This window comes from Pteronotus mesoamericanus, unplaced genomic scaffold, assembly GCF_021234165.1.
Source record: "Pteronotus mesoamericanus isolate MK-2021 breed Mesoamerican mustached bat unplaced genomic scaffold, CSHL_Meso_final contig_68, whole genome shotgun sequence".
Classification (NCBI taxonomy): domain Eukaryota; kingdom Metazoa; phylum Chordata; class Mammalia; order Chiroptera; family Mormoopidae; genus Pteronotus; species Pteronotus mesoamericanus.
Window position 1 is genome coordinate 24756102 of NW_026555234.1, and position 20756 is coordinate 24776857.

At 43.7% G+C, this 20756-nt stretch overlaps 1 protein-coding gene across 5 annotated transcripts in view; it reads right to left on the reverse strand.

Annotated features, from left to right (window-relative positions):
• Positions 1 to 5752: 5752 nt before the first annotated feature.
• The window catches only part of RBM47 (RNA binding motif protein 47), a 145765-nt gene continuing 130761 nt past the window's right edge, over positions 5753 to 20756 (reverse strand). For 3 of the 5 annotated variants that reach the window (XM_054582080.1, XM_054582081.1, XM_054582082.1), the window contains 4 exons: positions 16573 to 17732; positions 15519 to 15725; positions 12497 to 12708; positions 5753 to 8532 (listed from right to left, as the gene is read on the reverse strand). In XM_054582080.1, the coding sequence (XP_054438055.1) occupies positions 8293 to 8532; positions 12497 to 12708; positions 15519 to 15725; positions 16573 to 17701 (1788 nt within the window). In that variant the 5' untranslated portion in view covers positions 17702 to 17732 and the 3' untranslated portion in view covers positions 5753 to 8292. The remainder of the gene's footprint in view (positions 8533 to 12496; positions 12709 to 15518; positions 15726 to 16572; positions 17733 to 20756) is intronic. The other 2 variants (XM_054582083.1, XM_054582084.1) reach the window with 2 other exon arrangements.

Genomic DNA, 20756 nt, shown 5'->3' on the forward strand with positions numbered 1-20756 from the left:
CATTATGGACTAAAGAGAAACTGAGAGTCAAAAAAGCTGAGGGATGGCCTGGACCTCTAGCTGACCGCCTGCTCTCCCTTAAAGCATTGAATCCCAGGTGCGCAACCGGTCCCAGGTGCGCCAGGACACCTTGATTTAAGGCAAATGAAAAATGTATCCATTGAAGTTTTCCAAAAGTAACACTTTGTTATAGAGGGTCAGACTTTTAAAACCCCTTGTTTCAGCAACACCCCTCTGCCCTCCCCCCGCCCCCCCCCCCCCCCCCCGCTCCATATATCAAACTATCTTCTGGAATCTGCTGGGACCCTCTACAGGCATCTCACGCTTAACTGTCCCAAAATGGCCTTGTCCTATGTGTAACCAACTTTATGACTCCCTCTGTACTCTTCACTTCAGTAAATTGCAACCCATTCATGCTTGTTAAGAATGTGGGTTCTGTACTCAGGCTGCCTGAGCCTAAATCCCGATTCTTTTATTTACTAGCTGTGTGACCTTGGACAACTTATTTACCTTCTCTGTGCCCCACTTTCCTTGTCTATAAAATGGGATGAGAACAATACTATCTCACTGGAGTTAGGAGGATTTAGTGGGTCGAATCATATAAAATGCCTAACTATATAAAATTGCACCATTAATCATGCAATTAACCAGGCCAGATACTTGGAAGTTATTCTTCATTTCCCTTTGCCCGATCACCAACTGGTCACTAGCATTCATTGACTCCAACACCTCTTGGGTCCGTTCTATCTTTCACCCCTTTGTTAGTGCCTTCGTCTAGCCCACTGTCATCTGACACACAGTAGAAGCTCAGAAAAATGCCTGATGAATAAACAAGCGAATGAACAAGTGAAGAGGAGGAGGAAGAGCCGCAGAATGCCTTCTGAGGCTGCATGAAGGGCTGTCATGGGGAGGAGATGAAGAAAGCCTCTGGTGGTCAGGGAAGCCCGTTCAGAGGTAAGCCGATGAGGTGAGTGTTTTAGAAGAAGGGAAGTCCCTTGATCAGAGTGTCCTTCCAGGATTTTATTCAGTATGTCCCATATTTAGGTCACTGCTTGTTAACATTCTTAATTAACTCTCCAGAGGAGCTAATTATTTGGCCCCTGGCAAGTCGGGATTCCTAAGCCGAGCTCCCGAGACTGGGCTCCTTTTATGGTACAACGTCACGGGCAGGGGGAGGACCCCCGACCCTTGAAGCAATTCTCTGTACTTTACTGGCTGTGGCCTTAAATTCCAAAAGTAGGCCTTTGTCACTCAGTTCATTGAATAAGGGACTTAGTGAAACATGTGTAAGTCACCTCAGTGTGAATTAGTTCATTCCTTCCTTTCCCGAGAGCAAAGTTTAATAAAGGGGATGTGAGAGTGCAAGAGATTTGGAAACCACTGCGAAAAGATATATTTTCCTTGACATTCCAGGTTTTGTACCCCATCTTCGGCCATGTATAATTTTTTTTTTCTCTCCTTCCCAGTGACTTCAAGGTCCAGTGACCTTTACGGTGAAGTGACTCTTTTAGGAGATCAGTGTAACTTCTAGAACAAACAAATGACTTTAAGTCCTTACAAAATGGATGGTTTATAATTACCCTTCATCCCCATCCTCAGCTCTGGAGTTATTTTTGTTATTGTCTCTTATGCTCAGAACACTTCCTTCTACAAATGCTAGAGCACACTTAGAATCAGTTGCATTTCCAGAATTTCTCTTCTTTGGGGAGCATCTTATTTGGAAAAGGGAGCGTAGAGGCCTGACAGGAAGCTAAGTTTGCATGGCACTTCCTGTAAGAGGGACAAAATGTCAAATGACCATATTTGGATTGGAGGGGGGGTGGGGCTGATAGAAATCCCACTCCCTGGTACCACCACTATTTGCAATAAAGGTTCTGAAAAAGGAGAGGAAAAATCCCAGCAAAACCCCAATTGCATGGCCCAGTGTTACCGTAATACCGTAAGCTCAAAACATCTTGCCCCAGCGGCCCAGCAAGGTCAACTCAGAAACAGTTGAGCTTTAGCAACGTGCCTCACCTGTCTCAGAATGAATGACTAAGGGCTGTTTAAACCTCGTGGTTGGTTAATCATCAATGAGGTTTTTTGACAAACAAAGCAGTGCAAGCCAAGAAAGAAGGGTAGCTAAAAATTAGCTCAGGAAAGGTCATATTTCTTGCAAAATAAGGGTTTGGTGTTGCTTTTGATTGTGGGTGTAATTGTGTGAAATGGAGTTACAAGGAAGTATAATCCCACTGAGGAAGCCAGTGCGCCTCCAAAGATTTTGCCTGGGAACCTCCTCCGCCCTCAGGGTCATCTGCGGGACTGTAGACCTCTGTTCACCTTTGTTGGGGTGCCTGCATTCCTGTAGGGCTAGGAGGGAGAGTGGGAACACCCCGGCCAACACATGTAGCTGCTACCCGAGGCTGGAACCTGGACCTAAAGGGTGTGGGAACTGGAAGAGCCTTGGCTGCCCCTACAAACTTTCCCTCCCAAGATCAGGGTTGGCAGGCATCGCCCAGGGCCAGGAAAGCCAAAGGGAGGGAGTTGCCCACTAGGGGGAGCACTCAGATGCATGTGCTGTTGATTCCTAGGCAATCCCTCAGCTTCTGCAGTCGATAAATGCTGACCTCTGCCATTTTCAGAAAGAAACTTGAAGTCCTAAGGAGAAATGATTTAGGGTTCTTCCCACTTCCCTGTTATAGGGACCAATTCTGTCTGCTCCACAGTTAACACAAACCCATGAACCACGTTTTCTATTGAATGGAACAAAGGCTGAGTTTCTTCCCTCCACGCCCTTTCTTTCTCCTTTGAGGCAGGCACACTTTTTTCAGGGGTTGGAATATACCACGTATTTTCTTCTGGACCTGGCACCTTTTGTTCGCTCTCTTTCCTGCTTATCTGCCCTAACTCCTACTCATCCTGTAGATCTTGGCACAGATGCCACTTCTTCCTGAAATCTTTTTTAACCCCTTGGCCAAGGCTGTGTGTGTCCCCTAGCATTTCATAGCACTTACGATGTTGTCTCAACACATCTAGGACTTTCTGGAGGGCTGCGAGGTCGATGTTGTTGATCGCTGTCTCCAGTGCCTCACACTGTGCTTGCAAACAGCTAGCACTCAACAATGTTATTGAATAAATGGAAACAAAAGGAATAAAAAAGGCATACAACTAAAAGGCTTACTGGAGTTACTATAGCAGTCACGCTACAGTCTATGAAGAGGGGAAAGGAAGTATTTGTTGAATACCTGCAACATACTGGACTTTTTTAAAGATTCATTAACTCATCTGATTTTCACAATAACTTTCTGAAGTCACGATTATTATCTCTACTTTACCAATTAAGAAATTGGTGCTCAGGCAGGCAGGACGTCTTTTACAGTCACGTGGCTGGAAAGTAGCAAAGCTGGGGTTTCACCTCCCAAGCACCATGATTGCAAACCCAGCCTTGTTCCACTAGGCCATGCACGGTGTTTGCTCGCAGATGTATTTGGGCAATCACATTTCCCCCCAGGTTTATTGGTGCAAGGAGCTGGGAAACAAAGTAATGAGGGGAAAAAAGGACAACGAAAAGGCTGTATCCAGTCTGATAGTTTAGTACTTGGAATTAGCAAAACACCTTGTGGATATGCCCTGAATCTCATTCTGTATTTCAACCTAATCCTCCCTTTGACCTTGGGTAGTCAGAGATGGGCAGAATGTGTCAGGGATGTAGTGGGACAAGGATCAAGTGGGTATGTCTGTATCATCCTACCCAGCAATTTTTTTAAAAACTGATAATGTGCATGTGTATATATAAATATATAGATTTATATTTTCAGGGCCATCATGTCAAAATGTCATTTCATCATAACAGCCATGCCATTTTGTGCTTAAAAAAAAACTGATATAAAGACTCAGTGTCCAACAAGACTATAAAAAATATAATATCACTTAATACTTAAAGTAATATACCTTTCTTTAAAAATGTCAAATACCCTAATGCCCTTAAAACTGGGTCTGGGAAGCCAGTGAGGTCAATTATAGCTAACAAAATGCATGTGGCACAGCATAGGCAGTCCTGACGAATGCTGGACTGTCCACAGGACTATCTTTTGCTGGAAAAGAAAAATCAGAACTTGGTTTTCTAATTGTTCTTTCAACTAAATAAGTGCTTATGTATGTTGTCATGACAGCTATTTTTGGAATAAAAAAGTGGGGCTCCTATTTGAGTGAAGAATCAGAGGGCATAGTTATCTCCCCATGACAGTCCTTGAGCCCCCTCCCTCATCCCTGGGACAGGGGTGTAGACAGAACTCCTTGTATTTACCGGCGTACGTACACGTTGGCTGCCTCGCTCACAGCTGCTCCGTCTTCCACGCTGAGAGCTGGCATTTCAGCCATTCTACCTTCAGTTCCCAGCCCCCAAGAAAGGAGGCTGCATATGAAAGCACACTTCTTAGCCAATGAAAAAGAAGCTACTCTTGTAGAAAAGCTTTTCTTCTCATTTTTAGGGCTCTGAAGCAGTCCATTGGCATGACTAGTTTTATCCATTTCCAGGGTAGGTGTGTAGTCAGAAAAAATCTGGGATTTGGAGTCTGAGCACATACAGCTCCCAGTCCAGCCTGTTACCAGCTGTGTGACCTTGGCCAGTCACATTATCTGCCCTGCCTACTTCACTGCGTTACTGTGAGATCCACCTGAGCCAAAGAGCCTAACGAATCACATAATGGTAGCGTTTGTCCCCACCTGACATGCTATTTACCTGCTCCTTTGGTCCGAGTTTTCCCCCTGGAATGTAAGCTCTTTGTGTGCAAGATTTTGTTGGTTTGTTCACGCTGCAGCCACTGCAGCACCTGGAACAAAGCCTGGCACCTGGTGGAGTGCAACCCACATTTTCTATGACTGTTCGTTCTTTTTCTAACGGGCTCAGACTCCACGATTCCGCAACCTGAAGGGCATCTGTGCTTTTCTCTCAGGACAAGGAATCAGCAGATCTTGTTGCCCTTGAAAATACTGCCTAATGATCTGTCATCTGGGCAAGTTTCCCTGCCTCTTCTGCCTCTAAAAAAGGCCTTTATATTTTAAGAGGAATTTCAAACAATTTTGGTGGGGAGGCCATAACTCAGGCAGCTCAAGGCTAAGAAGGCAGAATTTTTCATCTTAATGGCAAAACCACGTGGGGCAATTTTTAGCAGAAGTAGTTCTATTGACCGCTGATCGCTTTCTCTCAAATCATCTGGTTGGCTTTGCTGATGGACACTGTCTGAAGTTACTGATGAGCTTTACAGAAAAGGGAAGGAAGTGTTCTGCTAACTTTGCTGTGCACCGTGAAAAGGAGAAACAGAAGGCCTTGGCTTCCTACACAGGGACCGACATATAGGTCACCCCAGCACTTCATGAAACCACCAAACAACTCCATGTAACATCAACTGCCTCCATTTAGAGTGGCGTGTAAAGCTGCTGGGATCATAAACAAGCTTAAGTAATAACAGCCATGACAGGCTTTGCCACATCCTATTCCAATCCAGATGCCGAGCAGCATTTGAGTGTCGAACTTCCAACCACCTGAGCTCAAGAGTTTGATGTAGTGGTAATTCACATTTTTTACTGTGTACCCCCTCTTCAGTAGCAATTCCAAACCAAAAACCGTGAGAGCAACTTGCTGGTATCTCCAGCTGAAAACACTGAATTAGTTCGTTTCTTCTATGCTGTTAAGGGTTTTTCTAATTTTGTTAGAAAAAGAAAATCAGTATAAAGAAAACACAATTTAAAATACGGTCTTGAAACTGCTTTAAAGACGGCTTTATTTACTACATACATCCTAAGAATGTGTTGTAAATAGAGCAGGAGCTAAATAGGTTTAAAAGCTTCTCAAATACAAACCACCTAAGGACAAGACAACTACTAGCATGTTTGAAAACAGAACTCTGAAGTGTTTTTTTTTTTTAAACATTTATATAGTTTGTTCTTAACCCTAAGGAAAAAAAAAAAGTTCACATTTCAAGTTATAAACTTACCTCAGTAGTGTATGTGAAATGGGTTTGAAATAGAAACAAGTAAGAGGCTCGCTGACACCTAACTGGCTGTCACCAACATTTGTTTTTAAGGTAGTTTGGTATTTGCCATGTTATTTTTCTTCTTCTTCTTTTAACTTTCCCCCCAAATAATTTACAGGCACATGTAAAATACAGTAAGACCGCTGGGTCAGAGTCTCATCCAGGGAAACCCTGTGACAATCCTACACTGGAAGGAGACCATTTCTTTCACACAAAATCAAGGGATGAGGATCTGGTCCAAATTGCGTTTCGTTGGATTATTCATTCCAACAGATTGGAGTTTGGATGCAGCTTGCTGGTTACCTCATCAGGAACATTGCACAATTACTTTATGTTATTTAAGAATGATGGAAAGAAATGTTAGGAATGTTTAAAGGCCTTTGAAGGCACTCAAAAATTTTACACAATAAATAAATATTGTTTATACATAAAAAACTCATCCCACCGTAAGCTGGGGTGGGGGGGGAGGCATTTGGGAATCTTTTAATTTAGAATTTAAAAAAACAAAACTAAAATATTTGCTAGAGGCATGATTCTAGTATTAATTCACAAATAAGAATTCAGCCATCAGCAAAAATGCAGTGAGTGGATTTTATGGATCAACAATATGACATAAAAACATAACTGTGTTACTTGCTATATATTGCACACCTCACTTCCTTGATAGAGCCTTTAAAAAAATTCCAAGTTGATGTATTTCATAAAATAGATGACAATCTTAGTATTTTACTGTATTTTACATTCACTGTCCTAAGCAAAAGCCTTTAAACAGGCACAAAACACTGCAATAATATATATACTTCCTAATAAAACAAAACTTTTAATAATGTTGAAATAAAATGGTTTCATTTTGCATTAAACTATATACCATGAGCTTCTGAAACATAAAAAAAAAAACAAAACCAACTAAGAGCATTAGGAGATATTTACAAACTCTTAACCCCTGCAGGTCTCTCCTCCTCCTCCTCCTCCTCACCCCCCTCCACCCCTCCTCCTCCTCTCCCTCCTCCTCCTGGGTGTGCCTGGCCCCTGTTCAGCTCACCTGCCTGTCCCATGCACAGCAATGGGCAAGGGAGGAAAGCCTTGTTCAATAAACATAACATTTCCAACACCCACATTTTGCAAGAAACATGATAAGGAAACTAGAAGCATTAACTTTCTGCAACAAGAGTCTCTGGGGGCCTTGCTACAATCACATTCATCGTCTCTACAAACTCCTACTTCAAAAACGAATAAAATAAAAGCAGAAATGGAACTGAAGTTTTATATTGGACAATTAAATAGCAATGCAAAGCTGTCTTATGAAAACTATTGAAGTCTTGTGCTTACACATCAGTTCTACTGAAAATACACCCCCAACCCAAACAAAAAAGCCCAACAAAACCCCAGGAAGAAGTACAAAAGCCATAATGCTTTCTGTACCAGAGGAATTCATTTGCTCTAGACTTGCCACACAGGGAGGTGGTGGTGTTGGGGACAGAAGGAAGGGGTGAGGAGGGGAGTGTGGAGGGACCAGTTTAAGAGCAAAGTCACATAGAGAATGAGCAGGGCCCAAGGCAATGGTGGCAGGTGAGAGCTTTCCAGTGTCTGGACTCAGAAGTGTGACAAGTCTTTTCACTGTTGGCTTAAGGCGAGACTGAGTGTTTAATTTCTTAAAAAAAAAAAAAAAAAAAGGACCATCATGGATAGCACATGGTAACACCGTCAATCCTTAATGCCAGCAAAAATAGAGGTTTTACTCATTTTAAAATTGCACTTTCCAGTATAATTTTTAAAATAACATTTTCTGTAGTATTTTAAAGCACTATTGTTTGTATCTTTAAATATTGACTATATTTTTCAAAATAGTTCCCTAGCTGCTCAAGTGTGCTTTTTAATATATAGTTGATATATTATTGAAGGTACTACAAAATAGAAATCTCTGGAGTGCAGAAGTTAAGAAAATAACCTTCATACTGAAAATATATCCTTAAAAAATACAAAAACAAAAACCTCTATACAAACGTACTACAGCATATAAACGTCTAAGAGATGGTATTAAGGCACGAACCCAACGCAAGTCTCTTGGAAATGTATGAACACAGGCCTGCTACCTTGAAAATAGTCTTAAAAAACTAGTGAAAACTTCATGTATATAAAATATTTCAGTATGATATTTGATTACATTCTTCACTTTCAGGTTTTGTATGTGTGCTAAGCCACCATGTTCTTTCTTCATAAATAGTAAATGTTCCTTCAGTGGTAGTCTCCTGGTCTGTCTCCGCTCACGTCCCCACCATCAGTACGTCTGGTAGACGTCGTGAATGGGGACCTGGATAGCAGCAGCAGGGAAGGCCTGAGGTATGTAGCCTGCGTATCCTCCGTAGACGGCGGCGGCCGCGGCCGCGTTCTTCTGTAGTGTGGCAATCGTGGCTGTGGCCGGAGCAGCAAATGGGACGTAACTGGCCCCATAGATCCCGGCAGTGGGAATTCTTTGCACATTTGGGGCCACGGTGTAGACCGGAGTTATTGGGCGGCCCTGAGGAGGAGGAGAAAAAACAATCCTTACTCATCACAGTGCCTTCCCCGTTTAGTCCTCCCTTCCTTTAACAACTCCATTCATCTGTTCAACTCCCAGAGGTAAAAACAAAGGTCTCCACTCTCAGGGTGTGGACACAGAAGGGTAAACAAGTAACAATGATTTGTTTAAAGGGCATTAGAAAAGAGCCATTATGAGTTGTGTCCTCAAGGCTCATTCAACAGGTGAAAGTCAGAGAATTAAAATGCTAAAGGAGAGTTGAATGTTTCACTAACCATTCACTCAATCAGCATGTGCCCCAGAGGGAGCTAGAGGAGGGGGTAAAGAATCTATCCTTTACTTCGTTGGTCTCACTGTAATTAAGCATTTTCCTAACACAGGGACCTAATATTCATACCAACTGCCTCAATTCATACATAACTGAAGGAACGTGGTATTTCAAAAACAAAGAGGAGAACAGACTTGACAACTGTACGGAACAGAATTGATAGGTTTCCAAAGGGGCAGCTTCTGAGGCTGCTCTTAAAAATATTGTGACCACCCACAATCGTCCACAAATGTAGTGATTTCAATCATCTCCAACCCCGGCTATAACACCACTGTACACACAGACTGTTGCAGACACTGACGGAAGAAACCAAGTAGTAACCTGGGAAGAGACAGAGACGGCCTCTCAGAAGCAGAGGCATCTGGGGCTGGGTTTCAAAGGATAAGGAGGAGTTTTCACAGGAGGAGGAAGGGGAAGAACAAGCTCACTGAAGCTGCCTCACAGTCGAGGCCACGCTGACTGTAAAAGTCCCTGCTACTTCCTCCTCTCGAAAGTGTCACAGACGATGTTTTCAGGGTGGAGAGGGATAGAGAGGGAGCACTGTGGTTCAGCATTTCCCCAAGTATTCGCAACGGACTTGGGGATTTTTGGTAAAGACGTACATTTAACAACATATCTGGTACAAATGCTGCTGTGGCGTCTATGTCTATGTCTTAATGCCTTGTCAAATAAACAATTCAGGATATAAGAAACAGAGAATTAGATTTTAAAAATTATTTCCTCCTGGATCTTTTATAAAGGAGCAAGTTTTCATTTCTCCAAAAAATCTGCAGATCAGAGTCACAAAATTATGTTCAAAGGAACTGCATAATCTAAGAGTCATTTTTTCAACTGTAACCAAAATAATAATTATACGAATGATAATAATAACTGAAAGCTTATGGTCTATCAGAAACTATTGTTAAGCGCCTTATTTGTATGACATTATTGAATCGTGCCAACCACTAAGGAAGCTGGTACAGTGATTCCACGGACAGGTTCGGATGTACTAAACGACTTGCACAAGGCAAGATAGCTTGTAAGCGGTGGCATCGTGACTTCTGGAGCCTGCAGTTTTAAAAGCCAACATCATCTTGATTCCTACAACCTGTAACGATGAATATCTCATTGCCCACATTTTATAACCAGGGAGAGGAACTTCAGAACTGGGAAGACTGTGGTTCTCAGCAAGGCAAAAGCAATCCTTTCTAAATGTGTGGACATACATTTAATGGCAAACGCACAAAGGGAGGTAACCACAGTGAAGGTGGCACCGGAGAGGAACCCTCCGTGTGCTACAGCCTGGCCTGACTCCTGCGCTCAGGCGTGTGAGATGGGCGGGGCGGGGGGGGGGACCTCGGTTTTCTATCCCCTCAAGGACGAAAGAGTTGTCCTTGCTCTACCTGCACCACAGATTTATTGTAAAGACTAAGAACCCTGAGGCAATCAATTTGAAAAATGACCATCTACACCAGCAAACATTTCCTGTATTCCTTATGAAGGCTACATGAAATTTTGGATATAAAATGGCTACACAGGAACATCCCTGAGCACTTGGAAGACAGAGGCTGACTGAAGGTGTTCCACAGGAAGGTTCTGGAGGCTGTGCTGGGGACTTGTTTCCACTCAGAGCTGTGTTCTATTCACCAAGCAATAGTACTTAAAACGCGTCCTCCTCTGCTGCAGTTTGGCAGAGAATACAGAGGGGGTGAGGACTGCACGTGGCAGGGAATGCCAGGTCACAGACCTCTGATGCAGGGATCTCAGAGACCTCAGAGGCCACAGAGAACGTAGATCTGAGGGACAGTACCAAGGCCAAACCCACTCACAGAAGCCATTCCAAGGTTAAAACGTAAGTAGCACCAGACATTCTGCAGGCGATATTGAAGGAGGGAAAATTCTCCAAAGGAATCAACTGATTATTGTACATCGAGCAAATTCTTAAGCAAAGACTTCACATAAAGACCCTGAGGGTGAAAGCCAGTGCGGACCGACAAAAAACAGCAGCAGGCTGCTATTCAGGCACGATTACGAGGCCTGCAATTTGGGCCTGACCACAACTCCGTGGTCAAGCTCCATGACAAGAAAAAAGTTCACAGATTTCTCAATAAAGAGGAATTAGAAATTATAACCAGACTTCCACCAAGGAACTGCAGGTTACTGTAGATATTTACAGTCCACAAGAAGTAAGGACACTTACCTGTCCTTCTACATTGCGAATCAATTATGACCTATTCCTGCTTTGGCTGTAGGAAGTCCTGAGTTAAAGGCTACTTGATGATGTATTGGTAGACAAATAAACTTTACCCTTTCTGAATAATGCAGTCAAGACTGGTGCTCAAGTGGGAAATGCAAGTAGACAGCAGCCTACTGCAGTGGTTCGCAAGACTGGCTCTGTGTTAGCATCACTGAGGAGCTTGTACAAAATAGGGATGCTGAAGCCCCAGCTCAGCTCTGTGAACTGGAATCTTCTGAGTCTCAGAATCTCTGTTCCTTGGGTAATTCTTATCCAATTAGATAAGGGACCCAGGCCTGAGTATTCGTGTTTGTTGACTGGTGAGGTATTTGAGATTCACTGTCTTATGAAGAATAGCTATGTACTGAAGATATAAAGAAATATAAGATATAGCTCCTGGTCTGGAAGAGCTTCATTTTATTTTATTTACTTTTAGAAATATTTTTATTTTTATTTTTTAGAGAGAGAGGAAAGGAGGGAGAAGAAGAGGGAGAGAAACATTGATGCAGGAGAGAAACATCAGTTGGGTGCCTCTCTCATGTGCCCCAACTGGGGACTGAACTGGCAACCCAAGCATGTACCCTGACTGGGAATCGAACCAGCGACCTTTCGCTTTGGGAAATGATGCCCAACCAACTGAGTCATACTGCTCAGGGCTGGAGGAGCTTCATTTTAATTGGAGAGGTAGAATGTATTGGCAGTCATATGCCAAGTAATAATGTAGGTAATGAGAAGTGCAGGGGAGGTGATTTCCAAACCTAGGCGGATGGGCAAGATTCCACAGAAGAGATGGAGGACACCACAGGTAAGAGAACCCTATGAGTGCAGGTGGGGGAGGAGGCTGGAAGGGCGAGACTGGACTGGGAGCGACCCGGGGACAGCGGGACGTGGTCAGAGGAGGTGATTCAGGGCAGATTTTATAAAATGTCACAGATCGCTACAGCTCTTTCTTTCTCCATGTACATGTACATACATGCTTATATATGTATACATATATACATATGTGTATATTCAGAGAGAGAGAGATTTTTTTCAAAACAAGTCTTCACTGAACTGCAATTTGGAATGTGAAGATGGGAACTCTCTCCCTGGACTTTGGTTGTCAGCACCTTAACACGAGTTAAAAATTATCCAGTGTCATTTAAAAAAAAAATTAGTAAGTACAATTCTGTGACACTGAGAAATTACGCATGTCATTTTTGCATACTGCTTCCCGTCTCTGATTCAGTGATGTTATTAATGTAGTACAATTATTATTTAAAATTTTTGTGTCATGATTTATATTGAAAAATTTTTTTCACCTGATTCCATAGTTCCAGCAGGAAGCAGGGCACACAATGAGCTCTCCTGCTGGACAGTAAATGGGCCCAGGAAAAGGGAGCCCCGCACACAAACCGCAGTGACCGCGGCAGGAAGCCTACCTGGAAAGGCGGCGGCGTCGACACGGCAGGAATGACGGCGGCTGCGGCGGCCGCGGCAGCGGCGGCTGCGGCCGCGGCGCTTGCTGGGTCTGGCTGCACCGGGATGGGGCTGATCATGTGCTCCATTGTGTGGATTTTACCATCGTCGATCATTTTAGGAGCGGGAGCTGCCTGAAACATGGAATACTGGGCCCCTATGGCAGGGATGGCCACTGCAAGACAAGAAAAAGGGAAAAACAGGTCCATCACTTGGTCTATATTTTTAAAAACCCAGTTTGGGAGACGTGGGCTGTTCCCTGCTAATTTATGCTTCCCCAGTAGAGGTGAGGAAGGGATGGGGGTGGCATGTGCTCCCCTGCTAGTCTTTCAAAGGAACCACGTGGGCATGGATGGAGGCCCCTAGAGATCATCGTGGAAGGAAAGTCTAGAGTTATGTTTCTGCACCATTTCCTACAGCTTCTACAGGAAGGTCTTTTGAATTTTACTCTTGATGTCCTACAGAGCAAGAAAGGGCCTCTAACTGAGAAAATAGGCTCAGAATGAGAAGTGAGATCAGAGCCAGAGGCCCAAAGCTGCGAGAGTAAGCCTCCCTCCTCACCCCGCTCACTCCCCGGCCTCCTGCCCTTGTCACTTTCACGGCGTTTCAAGAAGCAGCTGCTGTTGAGGGTTTCATTCTGAGAGCACTCAAGACTGGTGCTCAAGTGGGAAATGCAAGTAGACAGCAGCCTACTGCAGTGGTTTGCAAGACTGGCTCTGTGTTAGCATCACTGAGGAGCTTGTACAAAATAGGGATGCTGAAGCCCCAGCTCCGTTCTGTGAACTGGAATCTTCTGAGTCTCAGAATCTCTGTTCCTTGGGTAATTCTTATCCAATTAGATAAGGGACCCGGGCCTGAAACCCGCGTTTCAGATTTCAACATTACCGATTGAAGAAAAGCTACATAATAAAAAATGAAAGATTCCCTACTTTTCTAATGTCCGCTTATAATAGCAGAGCAGAGGTGACTGGTTTTTCAATGGGACCTGCCAATTCGAAGACGTGTTCCTGTGAGTTAAGTCCAAAGGACTCATTTCCGTCAGAGATTCAAACAGACAGGAGTTACTCAATGTCAGTGTATGATAAAGGTAAAAAGGAAAAAATGCCAGCCCTGACTTGGGGGCATCTGTGGATGTGAGTGTATGTGGGGGCGGGGGGGGGGGGCGGGGAGGAACGGGGGTGGGGGTGGCACGCGTGTGTGTGTTGAGAGGAAAAGCAAGGATATGAAATGCATACACAAAATATCCTTTCATTTCTGGTTTTTTTCCAACTGGAGGTATATTTATTCTAGTAAAAACTGTCTTCATATGAAGTAAAGAGACAAATTTGACCGTAGGCTAAACTATGGCATGGCCATTCAGTGAAATCTACCTAAAACATTAACCAAGTCTTTAACCGGCCTTTCCAACTACATGGTCTTGAGCCTAGACACTTCACTGTGCTGGTGGTTCTCCTAAAATAAAAAGTTCTGATTTTCTATATCACTGAGAAATAGAGGCAAAGGGGAAGGAACCTATCGCAGGTTATGAGTTTTAACTACATTGCAGTTGTGCTAAGTAACTCTGGATTGTTCTGGTTATCAGCCAACAGGAATTTCTACCTTGGGTCCCAGGACAGGACTATGCACTTGAAGATGGTTTAAGAGTTCTTTTCCCTAGTTAAATCTTAAGCTACTTCAACTTGCTAACAGGAGCCCCTTTTCCAACAAGTACAAGCAACAACTCTTGTTTCCAGGCTCTGTTATATGGAATTACAGAGATATGGGATCAGTTTTACAGCGCTTCTAACATCAATAGCATTTATAAGGAAATCCAATCTGAGTCACTTACCTGCAGAATTTTTTCACAATAAAAAAAACAAAAAAAAAAACCAACCCCAAAACAAAAACAAAATAACCCCCCAAACCAAAAACCCTCAAAAAAAAAAAATCCCCCTCCCTAAAAAATCAAAACCCTGAATAATTCAAAAGGAATGTCTGCTGGGAAAATTCTTTCACATCTTATGTGGCCTATGCAAACCTACGCCCCGAATGCGCAGATTCCTTGACTCGGTTAGCCAGAAGGAGCATACAGTTAGCTAGAAGGAGCACACAATCCTCAACCAGAAGAAACTCACAAACTTCGAGGTGAGGATTCTCTCAAAGCGCCCTTCAATCTACCTCAGTGAAACCAGAAGAGGTCTGGAAGAGGATCACTCTGATTACCCAAAACTGGATTTTCTGTGGTGTCTGCTAACAGGGACTTTGTGCTACGCTCACACCGTGGAGTTACAAGTTCCTTGCAGGTTAGGGTCAGAAAGACAACCTGTCTCACCAATGGGCACTAACAACACCGGCAAACTGATTTGTGGAGCCTGGAGGTGAAAGCGAAGTTCAAGGTTCTTGGTTTGAAACACTCGAGCACCCCCAACCCCAATCTACTGATCCAGAAAGAGGAGGAAATGAGTGCTGGGAATTGGAATCCAGGCAATAAGTAGCTGCAAAAATTTTCAACACTGCCTTGTTCCCTTGTTCCTAGGTGTTGCTGATGTGTTAAGTTCACAACAAGGGACAAGTTGTGCTATTTGCTCCAGAAGGGGACTTTTCTACAACTCTCAGAACGGCAGTAAGCTGCACCCTCTGGCTTCCGATGGCTGGAGTAGAAATTGGCTTGAGTAAGGAAAAGACAGTTCTTAGCTGACAGAAGACACAGAAGAGCCTCATGTTTTTCCATTTCCCACACCCCCCTCTCAAGCATAGATTGAGAAAAAGCCTAACAACTGGTGACACACATTTTGTAAAACACACTATTGGAAAGTCTGACTTGAACTAGACCATCCTTTGAAGTTCCAGATTAAGAACAGCCAGGAGGCCACACTTTGCCTATTCTGTGGCTGCCTATGAGAGGAGGGACCATGTGCAAGAGCCCAAGGTAGGCTTGGGGTCACTTCAAAGAGAGGGCTGGGGTTTAGGCTGAATGGATGCATTCTTGCTCTGGTTTATACTGACCTGCACCAGGTTTAATGGCAACTGGATTGACAGTAGAGATTTCCAAATTCTGGACAAGTTCGTATCCTTTTTCTTGCTGCTTTCCTTTCCCTTCATGATATCGGCTATATATACCACGGCCGGCAGAATATCCCCCGAGGTAGGAGCCCCTGGGGCCTGGGGCTCTGTTGCCAGCTGCACCTCGACCCCGGCCTCTTATGCTGCCTGCTTATAATAACAAGACAAAAAAAATGATGAGCAAACAACAGTGACAGTCCAGGAGACAGACCTTAACTCAAGGTTCTTGGCATTTAGGGGTCTTCCTGGAGTCTAAGTGCAGGGGGCTACACCTTTGCTATTCAACGAGCTGATAAAGATACTTCAAACGTTTTATTCCAACCTAGGTTTGCATCCTCAGTGTGTCTGCTACCTGATGCAAGAGATCACCTTGCAGGATGAGTTCCTAGCATTGCAACTGCAACTTCAATAAAGAAACATGTCACAGGTTGTAAAAAAGTTAGAACTGGAAGGGAACTGCTGGTTTACCTTCCTCATTTTATGCGTGAGAAAACAGCCCTAGGGAAGATGAAGAGACTGAGTAAACTCACAAACTCAAAGTGCTAGTCAATCCGTTAGCAGGACCCAGAATCTTAGAATTTTGTTTCCCCGTGTAATATTCAGTTTTATTGTACCCTAGCCAATGATTTTAAAACAAACAAAAAAGCAAACCAATAACATTGTGCCCTCTATTCCCCAACATTCTAAAGATAATTTCACAAGCAGGTTTTAGGTCCCAACTGGGTAGATCTTGAAAAGGCAGCATGCAAGAAGAGCTTGCCTGCTCCCATGATTTTACCGCTTACTCCATACACAGGCAGGATCTGCGCTTCTCTCAATGCTATAGAAGTGAATGCCTTTAAGTGCCAGCAAAGAACAGAACCCAGAGCTGTCCCCCAAATGAGGGTGGGTTAGGGGTCAGGTCCACCAACTCAGTTACAGCCACAACACCCCTGACAAGGCCCGCCTAGCAGACATGGCTCTTGGGGGCCTGCCCAGGAGAACTGCCTCCACTAACCTTTCACGAAGTAGTCCCTGTTGGGCCCGATGAGCGCGTTGTAGGGGTAGCTATAGTAGGCCAGCGTGTAGGGGTCGCAAGAGTATACGTAGCCGGGCGGCTGCACAGCTGCCCCCTCGACCACACCGCCACCCTTGGCCGCCTTCTGATAACGGGAGTATTGCTCCTTGTCCACCGGCTTGGCCAGCGTCACCTCGAGGCACGAGCCCTCCAGGTCCGTGCCATTAAGTTTGCTCATGGCGTGCACGGCATCCTCCCGGCTGGCAAAGTGCACGAAGGCATAGTCGCGGATCTTCTTGACACGCTCCACGCAGCCTGGGTTGAACTGTCCAAAGATTTTCTTGATGGTGTCCTCTGTGGTCTCGATCATGAGGTTCCGCACATAAAGGATCTTCACGGTCTCCATCACATCCTCATCCACGTCGATCTCCGGCTCAGCCCAATCCACAGCGATCTGGTGGCCCCACAGCTGGATGCGGCCAGGCATGAGCTTGCGGCGCGCCATGGCTGCGGCGCGGTGGCTCTCGTACTCCACGAAGGCGAAGCCGCGGTTCTTCATCTTGTCGGCAGCACTAGCGTAGACAATCACATCGAGCACGCCCTCGGTGACCTTGGCGATCTCCTCCAAGATCTCCTCACGCTTCTTCATCTTGGGAATGCCTCCGATGAAGAGGCGGCAGTTGTCGACGCTGCAGCACACGCCAAGCAGGCGGCCCGGGCGGATCTCGTAGTTGTTGAGCTCGCGCACGGCGCGCTTGGCCTCGTTCTTGTGGCAGTACATGACGAAGGCATAGCCCCGGTTCTTGCCATCGAAGTCCATCATGAGGCGCAGCTCATAGATGCGGCCCACGGTCTCAAACACGGGCACCAGCTCATCCTCGTATACGTCGCGCGGGATCTTGCCCACGAAGACCTCGCAGCCACGCTGCGGGTGCGGGCCCTCCCAGCCGGGCGGCGGGCCTCCGTACTTGCGCTGCCCGTTCTCCTGCACCATGGTGTAGCCTGTGCGCGCCAGCAGTGCCAGCAGCGCGGCCTCGTTGGGCGCACCGGCCACACCCTCGGGCACCTTGGCTGAGGACGCAGGGGCCGAGTCGCTGCTCATGGCTGCGGTGGAATCTTCTGCAGTCATAATGTCAAAGGCATCCACGGCTGGTGGAAACCTAAGGGAGGCAGAGAGATGGTGAGTGTAGAATCAAGTGGAGCCGGAACTTGACTCCCCACCCGCACCCCCTTTTTTGAAGACATACAAGACATGCTTATCCATCAGGTGGTTAAATGAGAAACAAGATGGTGACCGCTCTGGAAATGGAGCAGCTCTAAAATAGTCTAAATTACTCAAGTGGTTTTGCATGAAAAACCAGAAGTGACTCGGAAAAAAAATGAAAATGAATGAGCAAGTACTTCCGCTTAATCAGCTTTGAGGCAGAGAACCTGCTGTAATTGTCAGTGAAAACCTCATGATCTTGCAGCAAATGGCAACATCTTTGACTTAATTCCTGCACTGTCAACTCAGAGAGATTTCTCTTTAGTTAGGCATTTAACCCCCACTTATTTCTTTGGCAGACAAAGCCTCTTTGCTTTCTTAAGACAGTCTTTTTTCATTTAGGAATGGAAATAAAGCAAAGTATTTACATTGTTAAGAAAAATTCTGGGATGTTACACAAGATAGATACAGAGCTGTGTGTGGAAGCTTTTTACAAGATAGAAATGGAACATCCACATTGCCAAGGATTTGGCCTAGGAGCTGTGGTAAAGAACAGCATACTATGATTTTAATGGTGCCATTCAAGCAAAACTCTTGGTACAAACCGTTCATGGATTCAGAATCAGTCCACAAAGAGATGAAGCTCAAACTGGGAGGTCTGTGAAGCAACAGCTATCTGGTAAACCACACTATAGTTTTCAGAGATGTGTCACATGCATTATCTTATTTAATCTTAATTGCCTTACATGGTAAGTGATATTATCATTAGTCCCAATTTGTCTATGGAGAAGTAAGCTCAGAGAGGCTGACTAAATTGCCCATTTCAGATAGCAAGTATCACCTAGTACCAGGACTCGATTACAAGTCACCTAGCTCCAGATTCCGTGTCCTTCTAAATCGGTGCTGTGCAATAGAACTTGATGTGATCATGGAAAAGCTGTCATTAGCCACAGGTGGCTACTGCGCACTTGATATGGGGTTGGCATGACCGATAAACTGAGTTAATTTAGAATCGCATATGACAGTACAGGTCTTAACTGTGCCGTCTTCACTCATACAGCTCAGGGGACTGTGGAAATGATTATTTTTAATCCTTTTTCCCTAATGGAAATGATTTTAAATTAGACAATAAGATTAGCAGTAGAAGCTGTGTACTGTGCTTCTGTAATGAAAAGCTCTGATAGGCCTTTTGAAAAATGAAGCTATTACATTATTTCAACTATAAAAGTATTCGAGTAAATTTTATTTCATTTTATAAGCATTCCTCCATGGTCTTAAAACTCTTTGTAAAAACATAAAAATTAATGGCTGCTAAAGTTTTATCATTTAGAACCTGGAACATCATATTTTTAAAATATATACCACTAGGAATTGTATATAAGAGTATTAAGGGACATTTCAAGGATAATTAAATTCATCTAAAGAAAAAAAACCCCAAGTTATAATGATACAACAGAGATCTGAGATGTTCATTTGCCAATGGGCCAAACCAACACTCCTCTGGCTTATCGGCTATACTATCAAGATGCAGCATAGCGTAGTGGGGAAGGGCGGCAGGGCCTCTGGAGCCAGGCTGCAGGGTTGTGTATTGATTCCGGCTCTCCCACTTCCCATATTGCTGTATGACCCGGAGCAAAGGTACTTAGCTGCTCCCTGCCCCAGTTTCCTCACCTGTAAAATGGAAATGTTGATGATGGTATTAAGTTTAGAGGAGTGATTTAAAATATACAAAACACTCGGAACTCTGCTCAGAACATTGTAAATGCTCAGCAAATGTCATTATTATCTTTTATCCAAACTTCTGAGTAAAACATTATACCAACTCTCTCAATTTTAGATAAATTTTGACATTTTCTTAGTTCTTTAAAAACATCTGTTTGATATGGCTTCTGTTCTTACTTTTTCATTTTCTTTGCTGTTCACATGCTTGAAAGCTGGTTTGACAACATATCCAGTTATCCTGAAGGTTTTTTTTAGTGTGCATTTGAAAATGATACATAAGTTCCTGTAGTTTCAACTTGAAACACAAATTTTAATATCAGATTTGAATATGAAGATCTTTTCCTCCTTTCAAATGGAAGGTAGGATATATTCTTAAGAACACTATTTGTAAAAAGACATAGGTGTTTATAATCTTTGTCCTGGGGAGAAAATGCTAAATACACACATAAACATGTATGAGGAAATTCAAGGTCCAAAGTGTTGTCCTACTAAAACACAGACTAAAGTACAAAGAAATAGATGGAACTATCACTCTGCCAAGATATGGGGTTTTCCCAATTGTGCATTGAAACTACCATTTTACACACTCACAAAGTTTTATAATGGTCAGGCTATGGGAGTCATTCCCAATTCCAACCCCATTGATTTCACCAAAAATTGTTTGCTTTTAGTCTGAAATCTTTGGGTATTGGTAACATAACTATCTCATTTAAAACAGTTATAGCTTATTTCTTGTATCTATGAGCCAAGAAAAATCTTTTTTTCCTGAACTTTCATCACTAGAAATAAACGAATCATGTTACTGGTCTTTCTCTCTCTTCCTTGGCCATTAGAAGTTTAGGGTTGAATTTGTCACCTCAGTTTTAGTATCTGTATAAGACATTACAACACACTTTCAAGCTCATCTAATTTTGGCTATAGTTTTTTTTTTTAATCTTTTATATTCCCAATGCCAAAAATTTAGCTATTTATATTATTAATCTTATTGTTTACACATTCTTAAAAGCCATCTCACATAATATAGAAGCTAGGAGAGGAATAAATGCATACACACACATACATGCGTGTATAAATCTAATTTGCACCAGATGTTAGTTAATGTAGTATCTAAACTGTCTAGTACATTCACTACAAATACTGACATAAAAAACAAGTGAGAACCACAATGAGATACCACTTCACACCCATTAACATGGCTCTTATTTTTAAGACACCCAAAATATGTATTGGCAAGAACATGGAAAAATTGAACATTTGC